Here is a 27,413-nt window from a genome sequence, read left to right as displayed (position 1 = left end):
CACTCTCAAGATAATCCATATAACCATGAGCCCCAGGAGTTCTCTTCCGACACCTTGCAACCCCTCCCCCCTTCCTTGCCCCATCCTCGAGCAGCTATCGATGGGCTCTTGTCCCTGTGTGTCCGCCGCATTTCCTAGAATGTCATGTAAGGGCAATTGGACAGTATGCGTCTCCCCCTCCTTTCCGTCAGCATAACCGTTGGTAGGTGACTCGTGCAGTGAGCACCGGTGTCCATCCCTTTTAAGTGTCGCATGGTGTCCTGCTCTGCGGGTGCACACGGTTGGTTAACCCGTTGTCTGCTGGGAGACCTTTGGGCCCTTCCAGCTCTGGGCTGTTACACTGAAGCCGCTGTGCACGTCATGGGCAGGACTTCGTATGTTCCCGAGAAAACACCTAGGAGGGGATGGCGGGGTCATTGGTCAGGAGCGCCAGCCACTGGCACCCTCATCGGTTCAGACAGTCCCTGGCCCAGCTGTGGGTGGGATGGTCCCTCACATGCAGACTGGAGGGAGCCCCCGCTGATGCCTGAGGGCCCCCAGCTCTCCCTCCACCCCCCCAGCCCGGGCTCCTGCCGGGACCTGCCTGGGTCCTGTCTGCTCTCAGCCTGACGCTCCCTCAAGACAGAAGACGGGAAATGGGGCCGCTGCATTTGTCCCCGCACTTAGCACTGGGCCCTCTGTCGCCTCAGAGCTTATATCTTGCAAGCCAATGCTTCATATACTTGGTCTGTTTTTTCATTGTTCCAGGTGGGAAAATAAATTAGATTCCTTTTTCTCCGCCTTGGTCAGAAGCAGATGTTCAAAGTCTCTCAAGTTTTATCTTTTCTCGGGTGACTTCTGTGTACATCCTTCAGCATTACCTTTCAGCTGACTCAGATAATGTAATTGGTGGGTTTTCCTCTGATCGGGTATTTTTTTTCCTACCAATGACTGCATTTTTTATTTCTAAGGTATGGTCTTTTGGTTCTTTTTAGTATTTGTAAATAGTTTTACTTCTCCCTGTTGAATCTGGTCTTACTGCTATTTTTAATGGCTGGCGTTACTTATTATATATGTTTGAGAACCTGAAACGTGTATTTCCACTAGTTATCAATTGCTATTACATCTGGAGTTCATTTGCATTGAACTTGTGACTTTGTTAGCTGACTTTTCTGTCCTATACTTTTGTGACCATCTCTACTCAGCTTCCCAGATCTCAGGACCAGAAATACCCTCTACATGGAAGACCCTGTGCCTTTGCCCGGCAGTGTTATTAGGGAATTAGAGGTTCAGTCACCAAGCCAGTGGGTGCCTTCCCTCGACTCCGCTATGCGGTTTCCAACTAATTTGGGCATACAGTCTCCCATCTCCAAGTCAGTAAGCAGTGTCCTCGGTCCTGGGCCAGTCTTGCTTTTCAGTCCCCACACATACTTCCTTTCTCTGACACACACAGGAGATTTGCATTCACCCACATCCCCCAGAAACCAAGTGTCCCCCTTCCTCTGTGTGTCCCCAGACCTCAGTTCCAGCAGGCCTCTGCTTCGGTCCTACTCATTGCTTGCACTTTGGTCGCCTTTCTTGTGCGTGGAGATGTTTATCTTATTTTTGATCCTGGCTATGTTTTTTTTTCAATTTTCTTTTTATCTATCTTATCTAAAAATACTGTGTATTTATACCAGAAGGAGGCCTCTAGGGCTGAACTCATAATGCTATCTTGCCTGAAACTCTCCTTTTCAATTTACTCTTTTCATCTGATACATAAATCTCAACCAGTTATTAAAGATAGCTTTATACTTAATTGAAATTTTTTCTACCTTTAAAGAAAATTAGACTCCAGGCTTATAGTCTCCAGTGGTGTTACTACCACCCACATGGGCATCATGTCCATGCGGAAGCCAGTTATTGCCTGAAAAGAAACCCCACAGTGTCTCCTGAACCACCCACTAAGCTTCTCTCTTGTCGCAGAGGTGCTAATTTACCAAGCCGCAATGGCTGCCGTAATTATATGCTCTCACTAAGTTCCCAGTGCAAGTTTTGTTCATTTCTCTAGGTTCCCTATTATAATTTATCACTCGTTACCCCAGTGAAGGGGGCATCTAGAATACACACTGTGTGTCTTTATAGTTCACACACATACTCCGCACTCACATACGTGCACACACACGTACACGGAGGGGGAGGGATGTGTGTATATGAGAGAGAGAAAAAAGGAGGGGGAGAGTAGGGAGATAGCAGCATCCCTATTCTTCAGGGAATGGTAAGAGTTCTATATAGTCCCGGCTGGTGTGGCTCAGTGGTTGAGCATCAACCTAGGATCCAGGAGATCGCGGTTCGATTCCGGGTCAGGGCACAGGCCCGGGTTGCGGGCTTGATCCCCAGCAGGGGGCAGGCAGGAGGCAGCCGATCAATGACTCTCATCATTGATGTTTCTCTCTCTCCCCCCCTCCCTTCCTCTCTCTGAAATCAGTGAAGACATATAAAGAAAAAGATGTGTAGTACACATCTTTCAAATCACCCTAACAATTCATTCGTTATTTACCAGATATTTTTGGCTCTATTATTTCTAGACAGAGTTATTCTTAAGTCTTCTCAGAAGCCAAGAGTTTATGACTCTTTAGCATCCCGTCCGTCCGTGCCTCCTCTTCGACGTTCCATTTTTCCCTTTGAGCCACCACAGTATCCGCCGGGAACACGCTGGCCTGTTGCGCACTCCACGCTATCTTGGGGAGCACTTCGGCTCTCTTATATACTACTTTCCTGAGGTCTTTGTGATGAAAGGGTTATCATTCTTAATCCTTGGATCGATAGAGGTTAGACATGCCACAAGCCAAATGAACAAAGTAATCGACTCCCCCAAATTACATTGCTTCATAGATCAAAGGGAAACAGGAAACTTCCCATCGATCTCCCCACCGCGTTCCCCAAGAAAGCCTGGCATTTGCCCCCCCCTTGAGGCCCATCACTATCCCCTCCACATATCCTTCTGCTAAGGAACACGCCTTCACTTGTATTTTTACTTGTTTTGGACTTTTGCTTCTCTTGAAGTTGTCAGTAAATTCTATTTTTTAAAATAATGAGATTAATGGGTTTAGGTTGTTGCATGTTAGCTGCCTCCTTATTGAAAAATTGTAATGCAGCAAAAATTGGTTTATTTAAGAAAACTGATTCTGGAATATTTTTCACAGGACTAATTAGGGGGAATATTCTAAATGTCAGCAAACCATCAGTTGAACATATTTTCTCCTCTCCATGCATTGTAATAATTGCATGTTTCCTTGAAGGGCCAAACCACCTTGTTGCTTTCAGCCACACATAGATAGGACTTTATATGGAATTAGCTATAGAATTTCTCCTAAGTTTGGAACACAGTATCTAACCGATAGGAACATATATTTATAATCTCTTGATGACTGGGTACATTGTTATCCCAGAAATTTATTCTTCAGAATTTTATAGAATTCTAGGCGAAATAGGCATGTGGATGATATACGACCTTAGGGGATATTAGATACTACAATAGGAAAAAATACAGGGTCTGAATAACGCCGTGAGTAGAAAGCAGAGGTGATTAATTCATGTCGCTAGTGAGCCGATTATCAGGAAGGTGGTTCCGAGGAGGTACTGCAGACTGCATTTTCCAGGGTACAAACTCTGAGATGGAGACAAGCACATAGGACTCTGCTAGGGGGTTTTAGGGGGCTGAGGCCTGGGGAAGGGGAGGGCATGAAGAGGCAATGGGCAGAGAGAGAAGTTGGGATGCAGTGCAGTCTTGGAGGAGGCATCAGCCAATTCTGCAGGGAGCTTTGAGGCTGCGATGACCCTTCAGAGATTTCCCAAGTTGGGGTGAGGGTCCCCAACCTCTACAATATCTGGTTGACCAGTCATTGCATCTGTACAACCCCAGAAAGGTGCACGACCTTGGGTAAGTCCCTCTTTTTGACTCAGGAAATTCCTAAAAGGGAATCACAGCTGACTAGTGTCTTCAGGCAGTGACTAAGTCCGCAGTCACAGGGGAGGACCTGAAGGGCACGTCACAGCACCCACTGCAGGAGCTGTTATTTGCAGGGAACATGCTGACACTTAAAGGAAAATTACTACTTTCCCAGTCTTATTGGAACATGGCCATCATTATATATATATGATCTATGACTTCATGCAACAGCAGCAGACTTGGCTAGTTGTAACAGAGGTAGTATAGCCTGCAGAGCCCAAAACATTCCGTATTTAACCCTTTATGGAGAAAGTTTGCTGACCCTCCATCTAGGGCTCACAACCATCAAATAACATATCACTTGAAATGTTATATAATGAACTCAGTACAGTATGTATTTTCTTTGCCTTCTGTCATTTTTGCTATTATACTCATACATTTTACTCCTATATCTCTAATGCATTGTTACTGTTTTTGTTTTAAACCCTCAGTTATCTTTTGAAGGAATTTAAAAACATGATCAAATATTTCATACTTACTGATATGTTTGCCATTTTTGGCGTTTATTTCTTTATGTACATATGAGTTTTAATACAGTACATTATCCTTGGAGCTGAAAAACTTCCATTTCTTATAGTACATATCTACTGATGATGAATTTTTTCAGCTTTTGTCCTAAATATTGTTATGTTGCTTTCATTTTAAAGGATATTTTAGCTGGGTATAGACTTATAGGCTGGTGGCTTCCTCTTTTCTATCACTTCAGATATGTTGTTTCATTGTCTTTCAGATTGTATTGTTTTGTTTTGTTTGTGTTTTTAAATATATCTTTATTGATTTCAGAGAGAGGAAAGGAGAGGGAGAGAGAGAGAGAAAGAGAGAGAGAGAGAGAGAGAAACATCAATGACGAGAGAGTCATTGATCGGCCGCCTTTTGCACGTCCCCCACCGGGGATCGAGCCCACAACCTGGGAATGTGCCCTGATCGGGAATCGAACCCCAGTCGCCTGGATCCTAGGTCGACGCTCAACCACTGAGCCACGCCAGCCAGGCAGCTTGTATTGTTTTGCTGAGACATTATTGCCTTCTGTTTACTTTCAAGATTTCCTCTTTAGCATTGCTTTTTTACCAGTTGATTATGATGTGTCTTCATGTGTTTTTCTTTTATTTATCTTGCCTGGAATCTGGTAAATTTCTCAGATATCTGGGTTTATATTTTTCAACCATTATTTCTTCCCATGTATTTTTTTCTCTCCAATTTCTACCTTCTCTGCTTTTAGTGCTCTGTTTGTATGACTGTTAGGACACAATATTATCCTATAGGTTAGTGGAGGACTGTTCATTTTTAAGCCTTTTTTCTCTCTGAGCTTCAATATGGAAGGTTTATATGATCCTATATTCAAGTACACTAAATTTTTTTTCTTTCCCCTCAGCTTGTAACCTGCTGTTAAGCCCATCCAATAAATGTTTTATTTCAGATATAATTTTTAGACCATAAACTTTCATTTTTTCTCTTTTGTTGATTTTTTTCTCTATTAAGATTTCATATTTATGTCTAATATTTATATGTTATCTTTTTATAAGTGGCATGAATTTATAATCTATGTTCTAAAGTCCTGGCCTGCTCATTTCATCATCTCTGTCATTTCTCAGTCAATTTCTATTGACTGACTTTTCTCTGGTTATAAGTCATATTTTCATGCTTCCACAAATGTCTAATGTTTTTCAAAATTTGTATACTGGGTATTATGGATGCTATGTTGTTGAGTTTCTAAACTTTCATGGCCTTCCTTAATGGAGTGTTGAGTTTTATTTGAGCAAGGAGTTATTTATTTGTGCATCAGATTAATCTTTTTTCAGGCTCTTGGTTCTGATGCGTGCAGAGTTGCCCTTTTTTAGGACTAAATTATTTTAATCCCTTTCTGAGATCTCTACTGACCACATAGGGTTGTTCAACAAGTTTGCTCAATCTTGCTTTCAACCTAGCCTCATCCCTGGGTATCCTTTGGTTGTTCATTTCAGATCTCCCTCCAGCTGGTCTTGTGGAGTGTCGTTTTTCAAATATACAGTTCGGTTTTCATCCAGAGTCTGAACTTTAGAAACTCATTGGGAATCTTGTGCAGATTCTCAGGACTCTTTCTCTGCATGGCTGCCCCCTTCTGGTACTTCTTCCTACAAATTCTTTTCCTTAGTAGCTTTGATTCTGTTTGTCTCCATCTTAGAGAGGCTGCTGTTTCCATTTAGGATATTCCTCCATGAGCCATGATCCAGAACCTGAACAAGGCAGAAAGCCAAGAAGCTGGCAGGGCTCACCTCATTTGTTTATCTTCTCTCATGCATCAGGGTCCTGCACTGCCTATTGTCCAATCCCCAGAAAGGGTAATTTTATACATTTTGTCAGGTTTGTAATTCTTTGTGGTAGGAGAGCTATTCTATCACAGCTGAAAGCAAAAATAAGCCATATAAACATCAATAAAGGAACGATCTATCTGTGGTGATTTACAAAATGATTTTTATTAGCACAGTCCTCATTGAATAAGTTATTTTATTGTCAGCCTTTTAATTCCTTATTTGAAAAGTGATGCATATATTTTGGTGTACTCTAAATTGCATAATTTATTGAATATTTTCCTCTTATTTACTCCCATTAGCAGCCAAACTCACTCAAAAAATTATATTGCTTGTTAGCATGAAGCATTATGCCGTATTTTCTGTAATATATTTATGCACAACCATAGTTATTTTACACAGTGGTATAAATTAGGAGTCTTTTTGTTCTATATTAATGCTATTTTTCTATTAAATATTTTTGCATTCTTACTATTTGCCAATCGTTTATTATATTTTTCCAAAAGAATTTTACTTCACTTAGTAACTCAAGTGATTTTCCTAGAAATGTGATTATCAAGAGTCATTGGTTGTATATCCTTTATATGTTAGTCAACATATTGCCTGATTTACTATCTACCTCTCATGAGTACAAGAGCTTAATATAAGACTACACCTCACCTTAAAAACTAGTATTTTTTGAACTCTGACCTTTTGACAGCAAAATATATTTTAGAGTTGTGTATAGCAATTATTTTTTGCTTCATTTATAATCTACTGAAAGATAAAACCTTGTATGAGGAATTCATAGATTGTTGCATATTTTTCCCAGAGACTTTTAGTTGCAGAATTCACGGTAAGTTGATCAACCCTCAGCCAATTAGACTTTGACATGTACTAATAAGATCTAATTGAGGAATTATGAAGACATTTGCTCAGGAGAAAATGAGCACATAATTATACCATAAAGGGGTTAGAGCACCATTGTAACCCAGCTGGAAGAATATTAGTGGAAGTCCCAGTGGCATCTGTAGAGGACATTTCATAATATCCATGTGAAATACAGCACTGCCACTGCCAACTCCAAGTTGAAAAATATTCCACTGTCAATTACAGAAGTTTAACTTTATCTATTTTTCCCCTTTTGTCTCTACCTCACTCAGGTGCTGGGGGATGGTCTCCATCGGACAGTGACCACTATCAATGGCTTCAGGTTGACTTTGGCAACCGGAAGCAGATCAGTGCCATTGCCACCCAAGGAAGATACAGCAGCTCAGACTGGGTGACCCAGTACCGCATGCTCTACAGTGACACTGGGAGGAACTGGAAACCCTATCATCAAGACGGGAATATCTGGGTGAGTCATTGTGGGAAGGCAAGGACACAGAGTGGAGTTGCAGATGTCTGACCCCTGACCCCCCTGCCCTGGCGCAGCCTGGCGATGGGGAGAGGACTTGGCTGTGGCTGGTTGGAGGTTGACCTCGCTGGATTTTTTTCTTCTTGTCTTTGTGTTTCCTCTGCTCCTTGCTAAATGAGAAAGAAATGTGAGCCGAGCACAAGTCGGGGGGCATGGGAACCCACACCCCAGTGTGCCCGACCCCCTACCATGCCGTCTAATGTGGGAAATGGGAATAAGGGCCTGTGGGGAGATTTAGATGAGATTATGTAAGAAGAGAGGTTTTGCAAGCCACAAAGCTTTGGTAGCATGCCTTTGGTAACATCAATTGCCTGTCTAAGAAGCATTCTAGGAAACTAGGCTAGTATTTCTCAGTGAGAATCGTCTAGCATGATAATTTTCAGATTTTTTTCCGTTCCTTTCTTTCCTCGCCAGATCTAATCTACCTGGGTTTATTCTTCTTTATGATCGAAAATAACTGAAAATATTTTAGGCAAAAGACTGAAAGTAGGAGGCGGGATGTGGACAGATCTGTGGCGTATTTCCCAGTTCACAAATGGAGTGGCCGCTGGGGGACACAAGTGCCGGCTGGGCCTGGGAGGCATGGCGGGCAGACACGGCTCTGTGGCCAGTGCCATTGCAGTGCTTGTGACAAATCATCTGTGACCTAATGACGGCCATGTGTCCAATGAGCCGTGTAAGGGGATATTGTATAAAATGAACGGATTATTCTGTCCTGTCCTTTCAACCGTTTGTTGAAGCAGTTGCACTAATTTTCCAAATCACTTAAAAATGTGTCACGGTTATTAATGGGAAGCCTACCTGTTTCACAGTTCAATAGAATCCGGAGATTCCTTCCAACAGATCTAGAATCGTTTCCCGCAGGAAAACCACCATCCCGGTCTCTTGTTCTCGTACCTGCCATCAGATGGTAACATCTTCTGCTTCCCTCAGGACACTGGAGCCGCACTTTGCGGCAATCGACGGGCACGTTCCTTGCTCGTCTGTGTAATACAGCTGCGCTGTGGCTGCCGTCAGTCATTTGGGGAAAGCAGGCCTATTCGAAATAATTTTATCAATAGTTTATTGAGGGATAAAAAGCATTGGAGTCACCTGCATTAAACCCTTTCTCAAATGACTGTTGGCATAAATGGGGTAAAATCTTTAGGACTTGCATAGAAAAAAATCATTTCCAAGGTGAATTCAGTATAAGCTTTTTATTTCTCTGAAATAGATTTTTCTGTTTACACCTCTCTTAGGCTGGGTGATATTTTCAAAGTCTCATGAATTTTAATAAGGTGAGAGGATATTACAGATCCTTTTGCATATCCCATAATGCCTCGACTGGTGAATTTTGACCACCATTCTAAATGCACATCTGTATTGTGAGAGTCTCATTTTCCGAGGTCATGAGATTATGTCTTGTGTCAATTTGTAGGCATTCAATATTCTAAACACATACAAATACGTAGAGCCATTCTAACCAATGTGGTTATGTGTTTACTTTTTTTCCCAGAATTTGGAAAATAAAATTAAGATGTTATTAATAATAGGGAATATATTTCTGGCATAAGCTGTTAGGTAAAGGAAAATGATTAATCTTATATGATAAGGTTTCTTAGGGGTAATAAAAATATCATATTAATGGCTCACAGTCTAGTGCATTTTTTATCTGAGATAAAATAGGATCTATGAAATCATTGTTCTAAAATTTTAAGTGTACTTGATTGCTTGGCAAGCTCCCTGGAAAAGGAAGGGCTCTGAGTAAGAATCGTGATATTCTCAGCTGCTTGTTTCACTCTGGACTCGAACAGTGGGGATGCTAATATTCTTTCCGGAGCAAGGCTGGGTTTAGGTGACATGAGGTTAAATGACTTCAAGTGAATGCAAATTTCTACAAATGCACCGCAGTACCAATTGTGTCTGGAGAGTGCGTGTCCTGGGCGAGACACGGTGGGAGAGTGGGAGATTTTACCACGCAGCTCGGAATGGTGCACAATTTAAAACTTATGAATTGTTTATTTCTGGAAATTTTCATTTAAATTTTCAGACCAGGGTTGACCGTGGGTAACTGAAACCACAGAAAATGAAACTGTGGATGGGGGGGGGGGCAATATGCCTGCAGACAGAGTGAGAGGCCCCTCGGAATGCCAGACGCTCAGCATGTCTGCGGACCAGCACCAGCACCCCCTGGGAGCTTGTTAGAAATGCAGGACTTCAGAGCCCCACCCCGTGCTTTTCAAATCAGACTCTGCATTTTGACAGTATTCAGAGATGATTCCTATACATGCTGGAGATGGAATCTGTTCTCAATGTTTGAGGAGCTCGCATGGGAAAGAGGAATGAGAATTACCCCCCAGTCTCCAAACCAGATGCAGGAGTAGAAGCCTTAGAATCCACAGTGGGACTCACACACCGACGTAGGAAAACAAGAATAAACTTTGAAAAACTGCAACTCACTGAGCAGTTGCCATTTACTGAAGGTTCAAGATAAACACACGCAGTTACTGCCTCCTAGGGGCAAAAAAGCGCGTGGGCATGCTAAGCCGATAAATTTATTATTATAGTGAGGACTCTGCATCCTAGGAGATAGGGGGTTTGCACAGGGTCTCCTGGGAACACGCACAAAATGCCTCCTTCAGAGCGGCTGAAGGTCATGGTCAGCCAAGGCTTCTTGAGGAGCTGAGTCTTGTTGGCTAAATAGGTAGAGAATCAGTCATGCAGAGAAGAGGGATCTTCTACTGAAATAGGTAGGAATGGATAGCGAGACACTATAAATAACCTCGTCTCTCTCGAGTTCTTTATTACAAACCCGGGAATAAAAATCTGACCTTTCTTTAAAATCCTGCTGCCCTATCCTTTAAACCGGTAACGTTTAAGTTATATCACGTGAATATCCAACTTTAGAAGGAGGTTGGAGTTTATGCCGCCTTCCAGGGCCCATCTCTGTGACACTCACAGTGCAGGGTTCACTGCCAAGCACATAATAGATGTTTAAGAGTGTACAGTTGAAGTGAAGTGCCTCATTCGGAAGATAAATGGGCTGGAGCTGAGAGACATGGTGTTACTTAAATCCACGAATTCAGGTCTGCTAACCCCAGTACTCAGCCTGGAGCCAGACACCTGGTTTTGGTGTAGGGAGAAGCCCCATTACTGTAATGCCCACTTGCTTAGTGTGACTAAATGAAAGCAATTTGATTGTATACACAATGCTTACAAAACAAGATAGTGTGGGCTCTGGAGGGAGACTTCAAATTTTGAACCAATGCTCCAGCCCCTAGTAACGCTCAGCACTGAGCCGTGTTAATAGTTAATGGTTTAAAGGCACCAAGTAAGGAGTTGATAGGTCTGTCCTTGAGAATAACAGTGTCTAATTGTCAGGACAATAGCTGTAGACAAAAGCCTGGTTATGCTGTGCAGTTTTCCAGGTGCTCGGGCGCCTAGTGGCAGGGAAGATGCCTCCACTCTGTATGTCACTCAGGCCCGCAATCTAGCCAAGGACCTAACTCAGTCCACGTTGACTTTGAGAAAGAACTAATGGCACGTTAAGATGTCATGGCGAATGAATTTAGTTTGCTTGAATAAGCTAGGTTAATTAGCTTCTGTATTTTCCTCCTGGCACGATGTCCTGTGGATAGGCTCTCTGAACGGTCCACTCGGTTACCCTAGCGCCCTTTCAGGGCCCAGGGAAAGGAATGAGGCAGAGCCTCTGCCGCTAGGAAAATTAGACCGCGCTCCCAAGTGGGAAGATTATTGGAGGTGCACGTCTGCATTTCTCCCGGGAATTTCACGGACACATTTTGATGAGACGGGGTCTACTGCAATTCACATTGCCATGGTTTATAACCATATTAATAGGAAGCTGTAGTGGAGTCTGTGAAAACTGTCCTGTGATGTACAGAGCACATAAGAAAACTCGCCCTTGACCAGTTGATCAATGGTGACAGCCAACCAGCATTTAGTGAGGGTTCATCAAGTGTTCGATATGCTTTATGTCATTTAATCTTCAAAACAACTAAAGCGCAGTAATGTCCGGGATGATCACGATGATGAAGCCCATTCTACAGATGCAGAAAGTAAGGGTGCTGTACATTCCTTGGACCACCTGGTGAATTAACAGTGGAGCTGGGATTTAAAACCAAGAGTGTCTTACTAATTACCCTGTGGTCTTCACCGCGATGGCTCTCCTCAGCTCTCCCTTTCACAGTCTACAGGAAGCCTGGTGACCACCACATTTTAAATGTACTGCGCTGCCCATATAGATGATGGGGTACCCTATATACCTGACCATTCTTTTTGTAAAGATAACAGTCATACTGGGTTAGGGGCCCAGTCTCCCCCAGTGTGACCTCATTCTAGCTACTGATATATGCAGTGACTCTGTTTCCAAGTAAGATAACAGTCTGAGATACTCGGGGGTTAGGACCTCAACATATGGATTTTAGTTGGATATAATTCAACACATAATACCTAAGCACTAGACATACTTTATAAAGTTATAGATTTCAAACCCAATTGCTGCCACTGTGGTGGTGGTCTTGTTGTATACGTTATAAAGAATACAGGCTGGTTTCATGGCTGAGGAAATCTCACCCTTTGCGACAGCACAGAGAGATCTGGAGAGTATTATGCTGAGTGAAATAAGCCAGTCAGAGAAAGACAAATACAATATGATCTCAGTCATATGTGGAACCTAATGAACAAAATAAACTAACAAACAAAATAAAAACACACTCGGATACAGAGAACAGCTGTCAGAAGGGAGGAGGGTTGGAGGGTTGGGTGAAAAAGGTGAAGAGATTAAGGGGGGAAAACCTCATAGATACAGACCACAGTGTGGTGATTACCAGAGGGAAAAGGGGGTGGGAGAGGTAGTCGTGGGTAAAGAGGGGATCATTGGTGCTGGAAGGAGACTTGACTTGGGGTGGTGAATATACAATACAATATACAGATGACATATTATGGAATTGTACACCTGAAACCTACATAATTTTATTAACCAACGTCACCCCAATAAATACAATTTTAAAAAAAGAATATCTACTGGTCTTATAAGAAAGACAATACCTCTAAGATGCCTGGGTTAAACCATGAGAGATTGGTTGATGACTAATTACATATGCCCCTCTGCATTGATTTATTTATAAGCAAGACTGCAAAGAAACATATTCTGAACAATTGCAGACCTTTATTCTGTACACAAGGAAAGAGCTCTCCCTGTGCCCTGGTCAGCGTGTCTCTGTTGGTTGGGTGTTATCCGTGCACCAAAAGGTTGTGGGTTCAACTCCCCCCGGTCAGGGCACAGGCCCGGGTTGCGGTCTCCGTCTCCAGTAGGGGGAGCGCAGGAGGCAGCCGATTGATGTTCTGCTCTCACATTGATGTTTCTCTCTCCCCCCTCTCCTTTCCCCTCTCTCTAAAAATCAATAAACGATTCTTTGTCGCAAAGACAGAGATAAACAGCGTGCCCCTATCGGATCTTGAGAGGTCATTGCTAATTCACTTGGGATTATAACGGTGTCTGTTTTGGACACGGGCAGGTGTCATTCTTGAGCCCTCGCAGTGCTCTTCCGAGAGGTGAGGGGTCACACCCCGCCGTGTCCTATGTGAAAGCTGAGCGCGCAGGCGGAGCCCTGGGCATGCTGTGGGCTTGGCAGGCACGATTGTTCATGCCGCGGGCTCGGCGACTTCCTGCGTAGGCCCCGTTAGGTATGGTCATAGTACACAAACTGGGACACAGAGCTGCGGGTGACGGCCCGAGAGCGACAGCGAGAGGCCGCGGCCTTATCGTGAGGCTGTGCAGGCCGTTCGCACCCGCCAGGGGAAGCCAGCGCTGGCAACAGAGCCGAACAGATACCGAAGCGCCCAGGTCCTTGGAAAGGGCTTTGGGATTGCGATCCCAGAAGATGTACACAATGGGTTTGTCAGTGACTTAGTAAATTGAAAGTCCAGTGTAAGATTCAACATCTCTAATTGGGCAGTTTTATTCTTAGAATAGGAATAGGAGTATTTCCTTTTAGTTTTTCCTGAAATAAGCAGTAATGTCAATGTTATTGGGGTGTGTGTTTTTATTTTAATTTTAAAGTCAAATACTAAATAATTCATTATTCAAACAATTCTTTTATGTTTGGAGCTTGGGTAACTGATAATGAAATAAAACACACACGGTCAGCTCATACTAAAAAGTAACCGTTCAAATTATATAAATCTGTGGATATTTAATAGAATAAGTTCTATTTCTCCACGATGCAGTTGCAGTGCCTGCATTTAGGCATTTAGACCTAGACCAAACACCACCGCTAATGCTACCCTTCACCAGGACCTACCTTGTAAGTCCTCTGTGTCAAATACTGTGGCATGACCCTGAAAGGTGAGAGGCCAAGTTTGTTCCCTGGTTTCTCTGTCCCCAAAGTCTTTGCTTTCCCTGTTATACCAGGGTTAAGAAGATACAACAGTGGGTGATTGCTTGTAAGTTCTCAGAGGGGTATTTGTCGCGTTAAAATGTTGGGTCTCTCCAGCTAGGACAGTGCCTTGTGCATCGGATGTGCTCAGTAAACACTTGTTAACAGAGTGGCTGAATTATGGGATCTAGTGGACATTGGGATATGTAGTAACCGTTGGGTGCATATTTCATAAACAGTAATGTTTAATTTGTTGATTTATATGTGTCTAGTGCACACTGATAAATGTGGCACACACCTACGTCTACTGACGGGAGAAGTTAAAGTGTCAAAATGGCATGTGTAGGAAAGCTCAGGGTTTGAACAGGGCACATAATGTAGCAGAGTTTGCAGCAGAGGGAGGCCGGGAATGTGGCCGAGCAGCAGCTCTGCTCCCTTCAGGCCTCTGCGGGAAGAAATCGGAGGGTGGTTTCCTCTGCAGGAGAGCAGTGGCCGGAAGGGGACACGGAGGGAAGCTTTAGGGGTGTTGACAGTTGTTTCTTTCTTGGGCCAGGTGCCCGTTACACGTGTGGAGATCCATCAAGCTGTATGTTGATGTGCACTTTTGTGTGATGCGTAACCTGTGCATATGTGTTTCCACACTATTGAAGTTGTATCTTTAGGGTAAACTCCTAGAAGTTTGATGGTTGGGCTGAAGGGTAAATATATTTATAGCTGTTATGCGAGCGAGCTCTCTATTCATATGTTTTGCCCACATTCTATGTGGGAGACACTTTAGACATGGAACCTGCCTCAGCCATACATGCATGGCGATTCTAAGTATAATATTGAGCTAAATGTGGTAAGTTTAGGTGTTCATCTTGCAAGGAGGGAAAAAGCCTAGGCGTTGCTCTGGGTTGGCTGTAGGGTCACTGCTCGTCCCAATGCTTGCTAGCCGCACGCAGCATCTGTTTATATGTGTTCATCTGTGTTCAAGCCAGGGGCGAAGAGAGCCAGACACAGTTTCTTTAAAAATACTCTCTCACGAGAAAGCCCAGATGGGGGTAGACCAGCTGTCCACGCAAGGTGCGACTAGAGCCCTGTGTACTCACACAAATGCTGAGCTTACTTAGCTCACATAAACACTGAGGCAACCCCCTAGTGTTGCCAGTAGCTTTTAAGGCCCTTTGCTAAGTCCCTGAGTTATTCCCTTTTGCCTGGCCCACTGTTCTTGTCCTGCAATTATTTTGGTATTAGAGAGCGATTCCAATAATATAGCTCCTAGTTTCCTTCAGTTCCTCCTCCCTCAGACCTGAACCTTCATTTCATGTCCCATTACACCGTCTTCTAAGACTTATTATTAAAATTTAATATACAAAGGAAAAGTGCACATCACCATAATAAAAATATCGGACCCCGTGTATATGACCAGGTACCGGAGATGGGTGGACAGACTGGGCCCCATGAGCACAGTGCACACCCCGCGGCTGTACAGAAAACTGGGAAGGAGCTCCGAGAGCCGATGTGGGTGGGTTTCCTGGATATATTTTTAAGTGAAAAAAGGAAGGTGCAAGGAACGTTTATTGTGTGCTAACTTTTATGAAAGAAAAAGAAATGAGAAAATGTGTCTATGTGGTTGAAGCAGTTCTGCAAATATTTGGCTACAGAACAGACAGAGCAAATGGGCGAATGTGTTGATAGTGTCGGGAGCCTTGGCTCTTATTATGGAGAAAGTAAGAAATACATAGGGAACAGGCAAAAACAGGAGGGGAGCTCATTTAAAGTATGTGTGTGTGCAAATAAGTGTGTGTATGTGTGTGTATGTGTCTGTAACTTATTTATTTCTTTATTTCCTGCCTCTGACTGTTAACTGCATCTAGAAACAAAGACGTTCTGGTAGCAATGAGCTCACTTAGTTACTAATCAGACAGTAGTTACTAATTTATCAGTATCCTCTAAGAGGGATCAGATCTGCTTGGAAAAATTATATCAGGTTTTGGTCAAGTAAGAAATAACTTGAGTTTGAAACGTCTCTCCATATAAGAGCAAAAGGTAATCAGGAGAACTAACAACAAAAAAGCATACAAGATCCAGCTTGAAAAACTTTATATTGGACATATCTGAACAAGTGGGGCATAAAAATATTTAAGAGCAGTCATGAATTACATACCTTTAGAAGAAATAGGCACCTTTAAGTCTGTAGAGATGGTAGGTGATACATGGATAGATAGGTAGGAAGATAGGTAGATAGGTAGATAGATAGATGATAGATGATGATAGATGATAGATAGATGATGATAGATAGATGATAGATGATAGATAGATGATAGATAGATAGATAGATAGATAGATAGATAGATAGATAGATAGATGATACATAGATAGATAGATAGATAGATAGATAGATAGATAGATAGATAGATAGATGATAGATAGATAGATAGATAGATAGATGATAGATAGATGGATGGATGGATGGATGGATGGATGGATGGATGGATAGATAGATAGATAGATAGATAGATGATAGATAGATAGATGATAGATAGATAGATAGATAGATAGATAGATAGATAGATAGATAGATAGATGATAGATAGATAGATAGATGATAGATAGATGATAGATAGATAGATAGATAGATAGATGATAGATAGATGATAGATAGATAGATAGATAGATAGATAGATAGATAGATAGATGATAGATAGATAGATGATAGATAGATAGATAGATAGATAGATAGATAGATAGATAGATAGATGATAGATAGATGATGATGATGAAGATAGATAGATAGATAGATAGATAGATAGATAGATAGATGATAGATGATGATGATGAAGATAGATAGATAGATAGATAGATAGATAGATAGATAGATAGATAGATAGATAGATGATAGATAGATAGATATTGATGAGAGATAATGGACAGATAGCTGGATGTGACATCAATGTGCATTAAAGGTAGGGGATTGGAAGGATTTTTATGACATGTAGTATATTTCTATGGTCTGAAAATATCTCTCACAAATTACTTATTAGTTAAAGTTATAAAAGAAAAAAATAACTATATAAGAGAAATTGGACAACACCCTGACTGAATGATCAAAATAAAAATCCCCAGTGAGAGGTAGATAAACAGTGTGTCTCCGGATGTGATGGATTGAGAAGGACCCAACGTCATGCGGGCGACATGCCACTAGGACTGTGTAAATCGGTTGAATCTATTCTGAGGACACGTAACTCAATCCCAAAATGAGAATATTCCATGAGGACCATTCTACTAAACAAGGTAGGGGTATAGGGTAAATTTCAAAACTGTCAATGTGATGAAAGACGATGAAAGGCTACGGAATTAATGTAGGTTGAAGGAGATTTGTAAAAATTATATAAACATGAAATATGTGATCCTAGCTTGTATCCTATCCTGGATGGGAAACAATACTATAAAGACATTACTGTGTCAGTGGACAAAATTGGGATATGGGAGGTGTATTATGTAATTATGAATTTCAGGAAATTTCACATTGATATATGCTATAACATAACTATACCCTTCTTAACTTATGTCCATATTTTTGGGAAATGTAAACTCTTCAGCAGTAAGCGGACATGATATGCAACTTACTCTTAAGTGGTCCAGAAAAAAAGATTGCATGTGTGGGGAGAGGTGGAGAGGAAGCGGGGAATAGCAAAAGAAAGATACAGCACAGAGCACAATTGCAGAATCCGAATAAAGACTGGAGGGTCTGCAGTGTCCCATGTCCGAGTCATGCTACTTTTCTGTAAGTTCCAAATTATTCCCAAAGTGGAGTTAAAATAAGTATTTTTAAAAATCTCCCTGACAATGCAGTATTATCAACATATGATTTTGTTGTTGTTTAAACAGGGTGTTATTTAAAAGCCAGATGCCTTTTGAAAGTATGTAAACATATGGCCCTTAAACCAGCCGTTGAAACCTATAGCAGTATGTTTCGTGGTCTCTGTCACATTAGCTGGATGAGACCTGGCGTCCTGAAGACATTAGGAGACTGGATGTGGAAAGGGGGGGGGGAGAAATGACACCAGGGGCAGTGCCTGAGGGGTCACGTGAGGGGCAGGGGCTGCCTGAATGGACAGGAGGAGGCGGGATACAGGGAAAATCCCACCGCCATCTGTCACCCCACAGTGTTCCCTGGGGACTGATCCTGGTCCACATGGCTGTCGGCCGTTGCAGCTCTCTTTATGCTTAGTTTTATATCAAATGCTCAAAACTACGACACGCATAAAATAAATGTAGCCGTTCAGAACAGGATGCTTTGGGAGGATTGTTAGGGAGAAGGGGATGGTCGCAGTCTGAGAAATTCCTGGATTGTGTGCTCGGGCTCAGGGAACTCCAAGAGACCAAGTCACGCCCGTCAGAGCCCACTGGCAAGTGGGGAGAAGTCAGACAGATGGAATTAGCGTCCAACGATTCAATATTTGGAAAACACTTGTAGGAAGAGGCACTGAGGGCTGAGAATGAAGAAAATAAATCACAGTTAGATCTTGTTCTGGGAAAATCCCCGAGATCTACGTTGGTAAACTTTCTCTTGACTCAGGGATAGGTAGTGTTCCCTGGGGAGGGTTTTCAGGCAAATACGGTTTATAAGTTTTCTGCATTCATTTATTCTGTTCAGATATCAAAATAGAACATGAGCCGATGAGAAGAAGACTTATACTTAGTTACACAGGCAACTAGGTATAAATTTTTCTGTAACTAGATATAAACATTTTCTAGTTTCCCTGCCAACTCTGAGATTCTTTCATTCACCTAAGGTAAAATGGTTTTTAAAATGGTTAACTATCCTTATTTAATAATATCTGATGAAAGATAGTCATTTTTATAAACAGCATAATTTCAGTTTTTGATGTTTTTATTACGATAATTTAGACTTATTACCTAATACTCCTCTCTTTGGGATAGATTTTGTTGTATGTTATTTATTTCATGTAATGTTGGGCATATCAGCGTAAGGGCCTTTCTCTGAACCTTTACACGTTTGGAAAACCAGGGAGAAGCCAACATTGAGAAAACGATACCCTGAAGATGCCTCTCTAAGAGTGAACTCTTGAAAGCTCCATGAATTTTACATTTACATAGCAGAGGATTCCTAAACCTTCAGGGGGAAAAACAAAACCAAAAAAAACACCCTAAAGCCCAATGTGCTGACATATTACATGGATTCCGATCCTCTGAATGAAAATATATTAAAAGCAATTGAGATTGAGCATAAAGGTGAAAGTTGGAGGCAATTTCTAGAAAATTACATTAGACTTTGTTTTAAAGAGCATCCCTAAAATGGGATATTGGCCCCAAGAACGTGACCTCTCTCCCTAATTGATAGGACAGGAACAACTGTGGTGACAGAACAAGACCAGTCCAGCCTTATACAGGGTGCCCCAGAGCTACTGAAGGAGATCACGTTTTTCAAAAGTCACTAAAATCAAATCCGAACCCTAACTCTGACCCTGACACCTACTCAGGCCCCAAACTCAACTCCTACTCCAGCCCTAACCCTAACCCTAACCCTAACCCAACCCTAACCCAACCCTAACCCTAACCCTAACCCCTAACCCTAACCCAACCCTAACCCTAACCCAACCCTAACCCTAACCCAACCCTAACCCTAACCCCTAACCCTAACCCAACCCTAACCCAACCCTAACCCTAACCCTAACCCTAACCCTAACCCTAACCCTACCCTAACCCAACCCTAACCCTAACCCTAACCCAACCCTAACCCTAACCCTAACCCTAACCCAACCCTAACCCTAACCCTAACCCAACCCTAACCCTAACCCTAACCCCTAACCCTAACTCAACCCTAACCCTAACCCAACCCTAACTCTAACCCTAACCCCTAACCCTAACCCTAACCCTAACCCCTAACCCTAACCCAACCCTAACCCTAACCCTAACCCCAACCCTAACCCCAACCCTAACCCCTAACCCTAACCCAACCCTAACCCTAACCCTAACCCCAACCCCAACCCCAACCCTAACCCCAACCCTAACCCTAACCCAACCCTAACCCTAACCCTAACCCCAACCCCAACCCTAACCCTAACCCAACCCTAACCCTAACCCTAACCCCTAACCCTGACCCTGACCCTGACCCTAATCCTAACCTGTAGTTGGCTAGTAAGTATATACTTGAACTTGAATCCAACCTCAATTCTCTGATAAAAACCCAGTCATGTAACAAGAAAAAAAAATCATGTAAGATCTATTTAATATCCTTCCGATCACTTAAATATTAAGGTACTCTTATTTCTTATTGACTTGAGCTATAACTTAGGAGAAGTCTATTATTTAAAGGGTAATCAAGTCAAATGTAACGAGGAAACGGAAGTCGTTTCTCAAATCACCTTATTGATCAGATAGTTCCTGAAGCGTAAGTAGAAGCAAATTGCACTGTGGACTGTTTGGGAAAAGCAGTCGCCAGCAGGTTTTTCCACGTCGTAATTTGATTAAATTAGGATGTGTGCTAAGGTTGGTCGTGTTATAAATGTTTCTTTTATTCATGACATTTGTGTTACTTAATCAGTAAGAATTCCTAGGATTGGTCTTTTTTCCTGACAATCAGGAAACCGAAGGCGCGGGCAGGGCGAGGACCTGCTCCCCCAGCCCGCCCCTCTCTGGGCGCAGGGCCCCACTGCAGGCCCCTGTGGAGGGGAGTCAGGTGGCTCCGGAAGCCCCGCACGCTGCACCCCTCTCTCTGCCGGCCTGGCGCTGGAGCCCCAAGCTCAGAGAGCTGGACCGCACACCCAGGCCTCTCTCCACAGCCGTCCCGCCATCCAGGCCTCAAATCCCACCCACCTTTCCACTCGGAGGCAGGACTCGGGGACTCTCTCCGCCCTCTCATCTCATCTCAGCTCCACCGAGGCCTTCTCGTTAGCCCACGGATATGCTTTGATTTCTTTGGACTTTGGAAAACTGTCTTGATCCCCAGCAGGGCCCGCTGCACTCCTTTGTTGCAAAATTCCTCCAGAAACGTTTTAACTTGTTCTGTGCAATCCCTCTGCGTTCTCAGACCACTCACCCGCAGCCCCCATTCTTTTGGGTTTCCTCCTGCTCAATTTGTGGTTCCTTGTCTGTCTCCTATGTTGACTTTTCCTTGTAACCAGGATTTTTTATTTTTTTTTAACTGTTGGAATACTCCAGGAGTCAGTCTCTGATTTTCCTTTCTTTCTGTCTCCTCTCAGTCACCTCCTTGGAGGTTGCAATCTTACGACTTTAAACACCAAGTATTTCTCTTCTCCGTCTCATTTGCTTTCAACTCCACTATTTCTGGGTGGTTAGTACAAAAGATTTGGAATTATTATTGACCCATGTTTTTAATTTCATATATATACTATCCATTAGAAAGAACATCCTGTTGCTCAACCTTGAAAGTATTTCCAAGACCCTCCTGCTTGTTGTCTGGCCTGAGACACTGTCTATTTCTGGAATGACTAGAAGAACCTCCACAGACCTCTCTTTTTCTATCCCTGCCCCCTAGACACAAACAAGCACAATTTAAAAAAAAAATTAAAAAAATATATATATATATGTATATAAATCAGAGCATGTGACTGCTCTGCTGCTCAGAACCCTACAATTGTTCACCGTTTTTCCAAGTAAAAACCAATGTCCCTCTTGTTGCCTGAAGCACCTATGAGGTCCAAGTCCCTGTCTCTTCTCTCATCTCAAGGACTCTGCCCCTTGTTCACTGAGACACAGGCACACTCGCCTGGAGCTGCCCCCACGGCCTTCGGGTTCCTGGACTGGATGTTTCACCGCCCGGAACGTGCTCTCCTCAGACACCGCTCGAGTGACCCCCACCGGTCCGTGCACCCGAGGAATGTTAACCTCAGTACCCGAGGAATGTTAACCTCAGTACCTGAGGAATGTTAACCTCAGTAAAGACTCCGTCCTGCGCACCCTACTTACTGCTGCTGGCTGTGGACACCCGCTCCCAAGCGCCTCGCAGTCGCCCTTGCCTGGCTCTGCTCTCTGAACACTTCCACAGCAATTACGGCTTTTCGTTGTATCACCAGATTTACTTACATATCGTATTTATTTGTTTTGTCTGTCTAGGATTTAAACTCTGTAAGAGCTGGAATCTTTGCTTTTAAACCAGCACGTGCTGACTGACTGACTGACTGACTCTACCAGCCCCTTATACGTGATAGAGGCTAAAATATTTGTCGAATAATTACTGGAATAGAAAAAAAAAAGACAATTTACAGAAAATGATTTTAGCCCGACCTCTCATACTATCCAGCCATTCTCTTAAGGCTGATTTCTCGATTAGCACATTCATTTTAGTTAGAGGACTTCGACTTTATCCTCTGGGTGGACCGTGAGTGGAAAATAAAGATATCTTTATATGTGCGATCCAGGGTTTAGTCAGGGAAATCTGTCAGAGACTGTGTCTTTCCAAGTGCTTTTCAGACCTCGGGTGTAGGAAATACCTGCCCGGGTGATTTATAGAAAAACCACGCCCAGGCCCTGGCCCACGAGAACCAAAGGACAGTCGCAGCTTCCCCCGCACAGGGGAAGGAGTAAAGCGGCGGGACGGGAGCCCCGGCTTTGAAATGGAAGCGGGTGGCCAGATAGAAATTGGATTTTCAAGCTCCAGCGAAAGATCGGAGCTAAAAATAGAGACACGGGAGCCATGAACCAAGAGTGATCAGTGGAGAGGGAGAGAGGGTGCGTGGTCACTCAGGGAGCCAGGAGGAAGAAGGGGGAGAGCCGGTGACAGGCCCAAGGGACACGTCTAAAGCCAGGCACCAGCTGGGTTTAGGAAGCCATGCAAGCGAAAGTTCAAACACAACAATGTGGTCGGAAATATTAGGAAAGTCAGCATACGGCGGGGAGGAGGGCCAGTGGCTGCAGGAACCCGAGACCTTCCCAGGTGGGTTCCTGGCCAAAACGTAAAACTGGATTTGAAATAGAATAACGCATAGAGAAATCACTTTAATTCGAGTGTACGTTGAGAGTTCATTTAGTCAACAAATATTTATCAGGCTGCTGCTTATTGTAGGGAGGATGCAGTGAACAAGGAATTAAGGAGGTACAGTCTCTACGTTCATGGAGATTGCAGCCGATTAGGATATAAAGGAGGGATTATAATAGTTTATAAAGTAATTTTGGGTGGAGAGAGAAAGAGAGAGAGCAAACGGGAGCTAATTTGGGGGAGAGGCAGGAAGAGAGAGAGGACTGGGGTGGTCAGGAGGCTGATGCGAAAGAGGGACGGTTTTTGGTTTTGTTTCTGTTCCTATAGGTGAGAAAAAAGCCGCACGTGTCTGCAGACTAGGAGGAGGGATCTGAGGAGGCTGAAGGCTGTGGGCTGGAGAAAAGGCCCATTTCCATTTATAGAGACCCCACCATGTGCCAGGCCCTGACCCCACACCACCTGGTTTGAGAAAAGTTCTGGAACAGCCTGTATAGTCCAATGAGCCCGTAAACAAGGTGGGGGCGTATTTATCTGAAAGAAGTTTGACTTGTGATCATCCCTAGGAGGACCGAAGAGAGGCTGCTCTGTTAAAAGATATACGTAAACAAACATTTTAATCAGCCATCTTAGTTTTAAATATATTTTCTAAATAATTAAACACCTACGTTTATTTAGAGTATTGGCTTTTCCTGTTTGCTTTCTGTTTTGGTTTGGCTTCAATTGGTTTTTTTTATCGTCACCCAAGAATATGTTTTTTCGTTGATTTTAGAGAGAGAGGGAGAGAGAGAGAAACACTGGTGTGCGAGGGAAACATCGATCGGTTGCCTCCGGTACGCACCCCAACGGGGAATGAAAATGCAATCTAGGCCTGTGCCCTGACCGGGAATCGTACCCACAACCTTTTGGTGCTCCCGACGATGCTCTAACCAGCTGAGCCACCCGGCCAGGGCTAGAGTATTTGTTTAAACAAATGAAAAATACTTCTTAAAACATAAAATATAATACATTATTATCATTGTGGTATTGTTGGCCAGATCTGCTGAGATAGATAGATAGATAGATATATACCAGAGCCACGAGGATAGACTTTGCCCCAGAACAATAAAAACCTCTGAAAGAGAAGAAGTTGAATAACCTTAATGCATACTGGCTTTTTTAAAAAAAATTTTTAACTCTTCTCTTTGACTACCAACTCTCACACTAATCATCGATAGTAAATTGTTGGCTAAACTTGTTTCCTTATTTTTGCATTATATGGATAGGCATTTTAATTTATTTTCGCATTTTTCCTTAATCTTTCATTTTCTTAAATAGATCTTAAAATTCAAAACTTTAGTAATTTTTTTATAAGGAACCTCTTTCTTAAATGCCCGATAATTTTATAAAATTGCTTTATTTGATAAAATCGATGGAAAGCATTTAATAAAGAATAAAGTATTACACTAGAATATAATTGCTGTTACTAATAGTACTTCCAATTAAGCCTAAATTTCTGAAACCTGCAAATGGTTTTATAGCATTTACTGGATTTCGGAACTTGGGTGCCTCATAAATATTTAAAAGGTAAACGTATTTAGCGATCTGAATATAGATGCATAGTGATAATGCTTGAGACCTTGGCAAATCAATTAACCTCTGGGCCTTGGATTTCGAATAAAGGGGTTATTATGTGTTGTCAAACCTGTGACCATTCTAATTAAGGAGCACTCACCAACCCTTTTAATTATTCATCCTGTAAACCACCCTCTTGTGGATAAAGTGAACATGCCTATTTTATAAGTTAGTGTAATGAGAAAAATAAACATAAAATAGTTGATCTGGGACAAAGTCCGTGGCAGTGGAAAGACTTTAGAAGCTAGAACTCTTTCCCCTACTAATCCTTGAGATAAGCCATTCATATTAGAACCATTTATTCTCTTTTAATTTTATGTTTTAAGAATTAAATTTATATTTTGAGAATATTTGATATATTAAATAGTTTACTTAAATCTTAGGTCAGATTTTATGGTCAGATTATTATGGTCAGATTTTGTTACGTTAAAGAAGCTATGGGCCCGACTGGCGTGGCTCAGTGGTTGAGCATCAACCTATGAACCAGGAGATCGCGGTTCGATTCCAGGTCAGGGCACAGGCCTGGGTTGTGGGCTTAATCCCCAGCAGGGGGCGTGCAAGAGGCAGCCAATCAATGACTTCGTCTCATATTGATGTTTCTCTCTCTCTCCATCTCCCTTTTTCTCTCTCTAAAAGTCAAGAAAAACATATTTTAAAAAACAAAAAAGAAACTATGGGTCCTGGTCAGGCAGCTCAGTTGGTTAGAGCGTCATCCCAATACACCAAGGTTTCAGGTTCAATCTCCAGTCATGGCACATATAAGAATCAGCCAATAAATGCATCAATAAGTAGAACAACAAATCGATGTTTCTCTCTCTAAAAATCAATAAATAAAATAATAAAAAAGAAGCTATGATACCTGGACCTTTCCTAATGACAGTGAAACTGAAAAGATTAGGTATTTTTGCATCATAGTGTGTTGTCCCTTGAAAAAACAGTAATGAATCACTTCTTATCATATTTCCTTGTAATAATAGTACCACAAATGCCCCATGACATCTGGGAATCTTATCCAAAAACAATAGCGCTCAATGCAACACCTTCAGTTTCCTTAGGAATGAGAACTGATATTTATTTATAATATTTGTATTTGTACGTTGGGGGAAAGGCGTGATGCAGCTTGGCTGTGTGAGACTTTGCAGAGAGCCCTGAAAGGTTAAAGCAGATGCTATTTTTATTTTTTATCTGCAAGTTTTCTTAAAGTTAACTTGGCTAGGAATTCAAAATTCTATGAAGCATACACATGCACTCATACTCTTGCACTTGGGTGCAGCCACATGTACAAACATGGCCCTGACTACATGGCTCTGTGTGCTGCAACAATGTAGCAGAGGCTCAGGGTATAATGTGGTCATTCTGTTACCGTCCGTTATGAAACCTCCTCAAACAGACTCAGAAAAAACAGTGTTATCAGTTCACTCTTGTGCTTGAGTGAACTTACTGGGTGCATATTTTTACTTAATTGCTATGTTACTGAATGTGTATGGTCTTATACAGTGATCTTAAGTATGGAGGTAATCAGTAAATTTTTAATTGGGGTCCTGCTTAATGTATCTTTTATAACAAATAATGATTTAACTACTTGAGAAATCCTTTTTTAGATCAGTAGTCATGTGAAAATGTAATGTGAGCAGTGAACTTGAATTTCAGAGGAAAGCAATGACTTAAAAATTTGCATATTGAAATCTTTAAACATTTCTTTTAATAGTAGGTGGTTATGACTGTACTGAGGGGTGGTTTCTTTTGCTCAAACAAAGATACATATAGCTTCAGAAAATAAAGTGAAAGGAGTTTCATTAAAGTATTAGATAATTATTTCCTTATAATTCTCATCTGCCACTGCATAAATATACTAACAAAAACATTATTTATTCAGTATGGACAGATAATTATCAACAACTGGTAATTATCCAAGATATGAGGTATGTCTTTCATATGACTCTTTGCTTTAATTAAAATATTAGTCAAATGTCCACAAGGTATTTCCACAGTCAACTTATAAAATGAGAATCGCCTCAATTCAAAAATACCAATTAAAGACAGAATGTGGTTCAGTGAAAGTCACTGATGGTTCATTAAGGGAAGAATGGTCGGACTTGAGTGAAAATATGTAATACATACAATCCTAATGAGAGAATATGCTATTTAATTTCCTCCCCTGTTCCTAGACATTTACCAACACAGTGTTTAACCTTGAGAAAAATCAAAGGATCTTTCCCGAGCACACACCATTTCTCAAGTACTGAGCAAGGCAATCTAGGGCTTCTAAAGAGAGTTTGATGATAAAGTACTTGCTAGCATTTCCTTGCAGACTAATTAAGGAGAAAGGCATTAGTTTATTAGAGAGTGCAAACACTAAGTCAAGCAAGAAGACCCGCCTTAAAGAAGACATCTTTTCAATGTGTGTGGGTTTTTTTTTCATTTGGTCTTTTCTGCCCTCTGCTAATCATTTGAGGTTTTTGTTAGAGCTAAAGGGTTTTATTATTCCCTTTTTAATTTTTTTAAATATGCCTTTATTGATTTCAGAGAGGAAGGGAAAGGGGGAGAGAGAGAAACATCAATGATGAGAGAGTCATTGATCGGCTGCCTCCTGCACGCCCCCTACTGGGGATCGAGCCTAAAACCCAGGCATGTGCTCTGACTAGGAATTGAACCGGCCAGGCTTATCCCCCTTTTTTAGAATTTAAATACTCTTAACATTTTTGGTGTTACTATTAGACATTTTAAAGTGTGTATCTTTCTTAATAGTTGCGATTCTGCATGTTTACATTACTCTTTAGCAATGCAGGGCCTTAGAATATTTACTGAACCCCCCCAAAAAAAA

General features: G+C 42.1%; 1 protein-coding gene across 1 annotated transcript in view; it reads left to right on the top strand.

Annotated features, from left to right (window-relative positions):
- Positions 1 to 27,413, top strand: part of CNTNAP2 (contactin associated protein 2) — a 1,301,514-nt gene that overhangs the window by 470,079 nt on the left and 804,022 nt on the right. The window contains exon 3 of the mRNA XM_087820965.1: positions 7,401 to 7,594. Within this exon, the coding sequence (XP_087677091.1) occupies positions 7,401 to 7,594 (194 nt within the window). The remainder of the gene's footprint in view (positions 1 to 7,400; positions 7,595 to 27,413) is intronic.

Source organism: Miniopterus natalensis, chromosome 10 (assembly GCF_054644295.1).
Source record: "Miniopterus natalensis isolate mMinNat1 chromosome 10, mMinNat1.hap1, whole genome shotgun sequence".
NCBI lineage: Eukaryota > Metazoa > Chordata > Mammalia > Chiroptera > Miniopteridae > Miniopterus > Miniopterus natalensis.
This window is presented reverse-complemented; position numbering and strand designations above follow the sequence as displayed.